General features: G+C 47.8%; 1 protein-coding gene across 1 annotated transcript in view; it reads left to right on the top strand.

Annotated features, from left to right (window-relative positions):
* Window positions 1-8898, top strand: part of UBXN11 (UBX domain protein 11) — a 30467-nt gene that overhangs the window by 6436 nt on the left and 15133 nt on the right. Inside the window, exons 5-7 of the mRNA XM_023519104.1 lie at window positions 3574-3674; window positions 4039-4093; window positions 4557-4633. Coding sequence (XP_023374872.1) covers window positions 3574-3674; window positions 4039-4093; window positions 4557-4633 — 233 coding nt within the window. The remainder of the gene's footprint in view (window positions 1-3573; window positions 3675-4038; window positions 4094-4556; window positions 4634-8898) is intronic.

The raw sequence follows: 8898 nt of genomic DNA, 5'->3' as shown, positions 1-8898 counted from the left end.
GAGCCACAAGTGGGAATATTTTCATCTTACAAGGTTGAGGGGAAGTAATAGTACATGAGGTAGAGATTAACTTTAGGGAGAGAAGGCTATGTACTTTTAGGCAAAAGATAGAAAAGTATACAGAAGCTACATGACTTCGGGCAGAGGGAGTAAGGACAAAGGACTTTTTTTTCTTTTTGTTGCCTTTAGTAGAGTGCCATGGCATCGTAGCTCACAGCAACCTCAAACTCTTGGGCTCAAGCGATTCTCTTGCCTCAGCCTCCCAAGTAGAGCCTGAGCTGGGAGCCTAGAGAAGCTGGGATGAGGTTTGAACAGGTTAGAACTTCCCACCAGCTGTGACATCTTGAGCAAACAACTTACATCTCTCTATTCCTGTTTTCTCCCCTATAAAGTGGGAATTGGGAGATCAGAGGTGAGGATTCAACCAGATGCTATTCGGTCGAGGACCTCTGGGCAATGCTTGTCATACAGGGGTGCTCGAGGTGGTGGCCACTGATCAGGTCAGCCAGAGGAAAGGTCCTGGTGATCCTCAGCCACCCTTCTCTGTTTTACTGAAGGAGAATTGAGGTTGGAAAAGAGGAAGAGTCTGGCCCAAGGTTCCAAAGCCACTGAGTCATGAAGCCGGGATCTCCTACACCCCAGCTGGGGATACTTTTTATAGTAACTACAACAGCCAGCTCCTCCCCTTAAGAGAGCTGTCCTCCCCCTACTTTTCCCTGTTATTCTTTTCTCTCCCCTGCCTACCCAGTGTCTGTCTCCACCAAGGCCTGCCCTATTTCACTTCTCTGCCAGCAGCATCCTACACCATCTACTGCTCCCTTCTTCTCATGACCTCCCAGCTCTTGGTTGCCATCACCCTTTGCTTGCAGCCTTTCCTCTTAGTGCTGGTTGCCAGGTCCTTCTCTCCCAGCTTTTCAGTGAGATGTTCCACCTGCCTGGACTCTCCTTGCCACCCTGCCCCGGGAGCTCACTGTACTCCAATGCACTCTACCACAGACCTTTGACATCCAAATATGTGTATGTCAGTTGAGATGCTTTTGACTGACTGCAAGTCAAAGAAAACACTTTCTCAACTAATATGAACATTTTTTTTTTTTTTTGAGACAGAGCCTCAAGCTGTCCCCCTGGGTAGAGTGCTATGGCTTCACTGCTCACAGCAACCTCCAACTCCCAGGCTTAAGCGAGTCTCCTGCCTTGGCCTCCCAAGTAGCTGGGACCACAGGCCCACAATAGCCACAATGCCCGGCTATTTTTTTTTGGTTGCAGCCATTGTTGTTTGTCGGGTTCGGGCTGGATTCGAACCCGCCACCTTAGGTGTATGTGGCTGGCGCTTTAGCCACTTGAGCCACAGGCGCAGAGCCAACTAATATGAACATTAAGGAAGATTTATTATCCTGCATGCCAAAAACTCTTAAGGAGGCAGCTCTAGGGCTGCTCATTCAACAACTCAAAGACGTCGTCAGGTTTCTCCATCTTCCTACTGAGCCAGTCTTGGCATGTCAGTCCCATGCTTGATGGTGGCTGTGGCTTCTGCTTCATGCATAGAAAGGACAAGATCCACGGGGAAAGGGCCTGTTTCTTCTTGTCTCTCTGTTTTTTTCTTTTCCGAAACTTTTTTTTTTTTTTTTTGTTAGACAGAGTCTCAAGCTGTCGCCCTGGGTAGAGTGCCATGGCGTCACAGCTCACAGCAACCTCTAACTCTTGGGCTCAAGCAACCCTCTTGCTTTAGTTTTCCTATTTTTGGTAGAGACAGGGTCTCGCTTTTGTTCAGGCTCATCTTGAACATGTGAGCTCAAGCAATCCACCCACCTTGGCCTCCCAGAGTGCTAGGATTACAGGCATGAGCCACCGCACCTGGCCTTCCCAAACTTCTTATTGTGAAAAAGCCACAACATACAGAAAAGTTGAAATAACAGTAATAGCGAACATCCAGACATCCCCATCAATGCTGTTTTGCCACGTCACACTCTTTCTCTCCATGTCCACAGATATATGAATATAAATGTATTGTTTAGATGAACCATTTAGAAATAAATCACAGGCTTGGCGCCTGTGCCTCAAGTGGCTAAGGCGCCAGCCACATACACTTAAGGTGGCAGGTTTGAATCCAGCTGGGACCCACCAAAACAACAATGACGGCCGCAACCAAAAAATAGCTGGGCGCTGTGGCAGGTGCCTGTGGTCCCAGCTACGTGGGAGGCTGAGGCAGGAGACTCGCTTGAGCCCAGGAGTTGGAGGTTGCTGTGAGCTGTGACACAGCCCTCTACCCAGGGGGATAGTTTAAGGCTCTGTCTCAAAAAAAAAAAAAAAGGAATCGAGATATCATGACATTCAACATGCATCTCCTAAGAATAAGCAAATACATAATCACAATGTTATTATCACACCTAAGAATATAAATGATTCCATAATACCCTCTAATATCTATCTCTTTTATACTCAGATCAACCCAGTGTTCCAAAATATCCCTTATAGCAATCCTCCCCACCCTGAACTAGGATCTTCTAGCTGATAGTTATTAGGTTAAATTAATGGCTGCCTTTTTAAAAAATGACGTGGGGCTGGATGAGGTGTCTCACACCTGTAATCCTAGCACTCTGGGAGGCCAAGGCAGAAAGACTGCTTGAAGCCAGGAGATTGAGACCAGCCTGAGCAAGAGTGAGACTCTGTCTCTACTAAAATTAGAAAAGTTATGGCTCGGCGCCTGTAGCACGGTGGTTATGGCTCCAGCCATATGCACCAAGGGTGGTAGGTTCAAGCCCAGCTAGGGCCAGCTAAACAACAATGACAACTGCAACAAAAAATGGCTTGTCATTATGGCAGGCACCTCTAGTCCCAGCTACTTGGGTTGGGAGGCTGAGGCAAGAGAATTGCTTGGGCCCAAGAGTTTGAGGTTGCTGTGAGCTGTGATGCCATGGCATTCCACTGAGGGTGACATAGTGAGACTCTGTCTCAAAAATAAAATAAAATGAAATAAAATTAGAAAATTTAGCTGGGCATGGTGGTGCACGCCTGTAGTCCCAGATACTCGAGAGGCTCGGGCAGGAGAATTGGTCGAGACCAGGAATTTGAGGTTGCAGCAAGCTAGGATGATGCCACTGTGCTCTAGCCAGGGTGACAGAGCAAGACTTCATCTCAAAAGAAAACAGAAATGACAGGGACTTTTACAAGAGTCCTGGGCACTTGTCATAGGCTTGTTCCTCTGTCTGCTGGTTTGCTGCTAACTGGAGGCCAGGTTTTGAAGTTTGATTAGACTGAGAGTGAAATTTTTGACAGTACTTCAGGGTGATGTGGCCCACTTGTTGCACACTTATGTGTATACCTAAGACAAATTACTTATCTGTCCTCTGTGCCTCAGTTTCCTCAAACAGTTCATTTACCTCTTAGTCGTGTTTTGCAGATTACGTGAGTTGATCTATGTGAGTGTTTAGAACAGTCCCTATTATGTAAGTGTCAGCTGCTGTCAGTATCTTTATTTCTACTTCTGGGGATCCCTCTCCCCTATTCACTGACCCTCCCATACCTTAGCCTCAGCTTTAGGTTTGGGCTCTAAAGATTTTGTCTGCTTGGCAGTCTCTGCATTCCATGACTTGGACCCTATGTCCTCCATGACGAGGAAGTTGCAGGACCTGGAGCAGCAGGTGAAGGCCCAGACTGACGAGATGCTGTCCAAGGTGGGGCCCTAGGCTGGAGGGGCCAGTGTCCAGTCTGAGAGGTAGAAGGGCCCTGGGCTGGGAAGGCCAAGGAGGCCAGCAGTTGGACCAAGGCAGGTGGATTCTAGAATCATCTCCCCACCGAACTTCCCTGTTTGAGGGCCAGGTGTGGCCTGGAACTGATTTTAATCCCTGTGACCTGAGCACAATGGCTGGGGAAAGACTTCAGCTGAGCAAGGCCCAGTAGACCTTGGATTGGGCAGAGCAGTGACTTCTGAGTGGAGTGTGGAACTCTCAGACTTGGAACAAAAATTCTGGGTCTTTCTACCTGGAAAGGGCTCTGGGCACTGCCAGGCCTCGTGCTCACCCACATCTTATGTTTCAGGATCAGAAGATATCAGCCTTGGAGGACTTGGTGCAGACCCTCCAGCAGCACCAGGGTAAGAGGCACCCTCTCATCCCACACAAGTACCTCCCCTGGGCCTGTGGCTCCTGGAAGCTTGGATAGTGACTTCCAGCATCAGGGCTCCAAGAGCATCAAGCGGACTCCTTTGTGGAATCTGTACACCTGAACAGAGAGGGGCAGTGACACCTATGGGACAGTGCTGGAGTCACTCACTGCCCTCCTATGTGGGCCTGAGTCCCCTGGGCTTGAGTGTGCCATCTAGAGCATGGAGGCCATGCAGCTCCCCGGGGAGCAATGGCCTCTTGAGTCTGTTAAAGGCAACCCCATGGGGGAGGGGCCAGGGAGATCTGGGAGAGGGAGGCATAAGAGGCAGTTCTTGGGAGATTCCCAGAACAGCTTCTCCAGATGACGCTCAGGGAAAAGCGCTGTCAAGGCCAGAGGTGACCTGGCGGCCTCCGTGCTGGGGCAGCTGAAGCCTGTCCCTGTCTTCCCTGAAGTCGGGGCGGCCCTGCAGCGGCAGGAGGAACTGGAGACGATGTGCATGCAGCTGCAGCGGCAGGTCAGGGAGATGGAGGTGAGAGGGGTGGGGCCCCAGGGACATGGGCAGACGCAGTCCCCAGCTCTGGCAGTCTGCCCCTCAGGAACTAGCCCACCTCTCTGGGCCTTTCCTCATCACATTCTATTTGGGGGCCTTCTCTGTGTTTCCTACCTGGACTACCCAGGATTTAAAGAACCAGGGAGATGTCAGGGCTGGAGCACACTCTTCCTGACTTGTTGGCCTGACTCAAACTCTGAACATGTCCCTCCCCTGCTTGATGAGAGACCTCAGGGTTTCCACTGGGCTGAATTCCAAAGGCCTTGGGTGGCCCCTCTGGGCTACCCCTGCCTGCCTCATTAGTCTCACCTTGAACCTTCTCCCCTCTAGCCACGGGGACCTTTCCTCAGTTCTTTGACCACATCGAGCTCTTTCCCACCTCAGGACCTTGGCCTGTGCTGTTCCCTCTGCTGACGTGTTTTCTCCCACCTTCCCTAGGCAAGTTTTCACTCATCCTTGATCATCTCCTCGGGGCCCTCCCCAACTGCTAATCAGGCTTGTTCTCCATCTTATATCTTTTATTTTTATTTTTTAAATTAGGTTTTAGAGACAGGGTCTCACTCTGTCATCCAGGCTGGAGTATAGTGGCCTGATCTGGCTCACTGTAGTCTGGAACTCCTGAGTTCAGGTGATCCTCTCACCTTAGCCTCCTGAGTAGCTAGGACTACAGGCACAAGCCACCATGCCCAGCTAATTTTTTTTTATTTTTTGTAGAGATGGGGTCTCACTGTGTTGTCCAGGCCGGTCTCAAACTCCTAGCTTCAAACGATCCTCCTTTCTCAGCCTCTAGAAGTGCTGGTATTATAGGCATGAGCCACTGTGCCTTGCATTGTCCTATGCTTTCTTAGTACTGTGTTTCTTGTCCCCTGTGGGACTATGAACTCCATGAAGGAGGGAGCCCTTTCCTCCTATTTGTCAACTGTGTACCTAGGACCTAGTACTGAATTGATCAGGGTCATCCTCTGCCTCTGGCAGAGTCACTCACCTGCTGACTCAATTACCCCAGTCACCTCTTTTCTTTTCACTCATACACTCATTTGAACAGCAAGGCTTAAACTAGAGAGACACTAGGCACAAAGAAAGGTCCCAGGCAGGTGTCCTCAGGGCTCCTCACCCCTCCACTGGCCCTGCCAGAAGTTCTTCCTGGGACCCAGCCTCTTCCTGTCTCTACACAGAGTTGGTTTCCAAAGCCTTAACCTAGTTTAAGACCACAGAAGCAAACCCCAAGCCTCCACTGCAGCTGAGAGCCCTTCCCACCCCAGTCCCATTCACACCTAGGGCTGCAAGACACATAGCTGTCCCCAAGCAGCTGCTTAAGTGGGGTGAGGGCTGTACCCTAGAGCCTCAGGACAGAGGGCAGGGCTGGCTCACGCACAGCAGCCACTCATTTCTTGGGTCATTGATTTCACAGTACATATGGAGTATCTGCTGTGTGTCAGGCTCGGCCAGGCACTAGGTTAGGGTGGAACAAGGCAGACCTCTGGGGGCTGACAGTCTGGAAGAGGAGAGAGACCCAAAGAGTGTACAGATAGATAAGTATGGAGAGGGCTATGAGATAATTAAACAGGTGACATGATAGAGATTAGTTGGGGGACAAGCTACTGTGGAGGTGACATTGGCTATGAGATCTAGAGAGTAAAGAGGAGACTGGGGGAGAGGATCCAGGCCAAGGAGAGGAAAGGCACCACCTCCCACTGCAGAGATGTGACTGGTAGTGTGTGGCTGTGGGGAACAAGGAGAATGAGAAGAGACAGGAGAGGCCAGCAGGGGCCATATCACATGGGAGCCATCCATGGTGCCCATGGGTTCTGCCTTGGAAAGCAGGAAACCTCAGAAGGTTTCAGTTAGAAGAGCAGTGTGACAGGACTCTGTGATGTGGAAAATAGGTAGTGGGGTACAGAGTGAGTGGGGGAGGAGAGAGAGGCAGCCTTTGATTGTCTAAGAGGGAGACGGCGGTGACTTGAGACAGAGCTGTGTGCCCAGACATCAGGCAGTGCGGTGGGGGCACCCATGGGCCTTGCAGTCATTAGGAGGGACACAGTAGAGAGAGGAGAATGGGTCCTGGAAGGTTCCCAGGCAGAAGGGGTGCTATTTACTGAGACAAGTCCTAGAGAGGAAGAGGCTTGGGAGGCGGGACAAGTTGTTTTTGAGACACCATTAGACTTCTGCGTGTAGATGGTGGGAAATGTGAGTCTGGTGCTGGGAGGGGTGAGATCTGCCTTAGATGCAAATTTGAGTTCTGTCCGTATGTATGTGGGAGTAGATGGGAACCATAAGGGGAGAGGGAAGATGGAGCTGGGCTCTGGGACCTCCACTTATCGGTATTGGATAGGAATGGGAAGCCAGCAAGAAAACTGTAATCACATAAATAAGTTAAAAAACAAAGACCATATGATTCTCTCAATTGATGCAGAAAAAGCTTTTGATAATATCCAGCACCCCTTCATGATCAGAACACTTAAGAAAAGGGACATTTCTTAAAATGATAGAGGCCATCTACAGCAAACCTATAGCCAATATCATATGGAATGGAGTTAAATTGAAATCATTTCCACTCAGATCAGGAACCAGGCAAGGTTGCCCACTGTCTCCACTGCTCTTTAACATTGTAATGGAAGTTTTAGCCATCGCAATTAGGGAAGAAAAGGTGATCAAGGGTATCCATATAGGGTCAGAAGAGATCAAACTTTCACTCTTCCCAGATGATATGATTGTATATCTGGAAAACACCAGGGATTCTACTGCAAAACTCTTACAAGTGATCAAGGAATATAGCAGTGTCTCAGGCTACAAAATCAACACTCATAAATCGGTAGCCTTCATATATACCAACAATGGTCAAGCTGAAAAAACAGTCAAGGACTCTATTCCGTTCACAGAGTGCCAAAGAAGAGGAAATATTTGAGAGTTTATCTAACAAAGGATGTGAAAGATCTCTATAAAGAGAACTGTGAAACTCTAAGAAATGAAATAGCTGAAAATGTCAACAAATGGAAAAACATACCATGCTCATGGCTGGGGAAGAATCAACATTGTTAAAATGTCCATACTACCCAAAGCAATATATAATTTTAATGTAATCCCTATTAAAGCCCCACTGTCATACTTTAAAGATCTTGAAAAAATAATACTTCATTTTTTATGGAATCAGAAAAAACCTCAAATAGCCAAGATGTTACTCAGAAATAAAAACAAAGCAGGAGAAATCATGCTACCAGACCTCAGACTATATTATGAATCGATAGTGATCAAAACAGCATGGTACTGGCACAAAAACAGAGAGGTAGATGCATGGAACAGAATAGAGAACCAAGTGATGAACCCAGCTACTTACCATTATCTGATCTTTGACAAGCCAATTAAAAACACTGAGTGGGGAAAATATTCCCTATTTAACAAATGGTGCTGGGTGAACTGGCTGGCGACCTGTAGAAGATTGAAACTGGACCTACACCTTTCACCATTAACTAAGATAGACTTTCACTGGATTAAAGATTTAAATTTAAGACTTGAAACTAGGGTGGCACCTGTGGCTCAAAGGAGTAGGGCGCTGACCCCACCCATGTGCCGAAGGTGGGTTCAAGCCCAGCCCTGGCCAAAAATGCAAAAAAAAAAAAAAAAAAAAAAAACCTCTTTAAAGACGTGAAACTATTAGAAGTTTAGAAAGTATTAGAAGAAAGTATAGGGAAAACACTTGAAAAAATTGGCCTGGGCAAAAATTTTATGAGGAGGACCCCTCAGGCAATCGAAGCAACATCAAAAATACACTACTGGGACCTGATCAAACTAAAAAGCTTCTGCACAGCCAAGAACACAGTAAGTAAAGCAAGCAGACAGCCCTCAAAATGGGAGAAGATATTTGCAGGTTATGTCTCTGACAAAGGTTTAATAACCAGAATCCACAGAAAACTCAAGTGTATTAGCAAGAAAAGAACAAGTGATCCCATCTCAGGGTGGGCAAGGGACTGGAAGAGAAACTTCTCTGAAGAAGACAGGCTCATGGCCTACAGACATATGAAAAAATGCTCATTATCTATCATTAATCATCAGAGAAATGCAAATCAAAACTACTTTGAGATATCATCTAACTCCAGTAAGATTAGCCCACATCATAAAATCCCCAAACCAGAGATGCTGGCATGAATGTGGAGAAAGGGGAGCACTTCTATGCTGCTGGTGGGAATGCAAACTAATACATCCCTTTTGGAAAGATGTTTGGAGAACACTTAGAGAACTAAAAGTAG

The sequence above is a fragment of the Otolemur garnettii genome, unplaced genomic scaffold (genome assembly GCF_000181295.1).
Source record: "Otolemur garnettii isolate 467f Iridium unplaced genomic scaffold, OtoGar3 scaffold00156, whole genome shotgun sequence".
NCBI lineage: Eukaryota > Metazoa > Chordata > Mammalia > Primates > Galagidae > Otolemur > Otolemur garnettii.
This window is presented reverse-complemented; position numbering and strand designations above follow the sequence as displayed.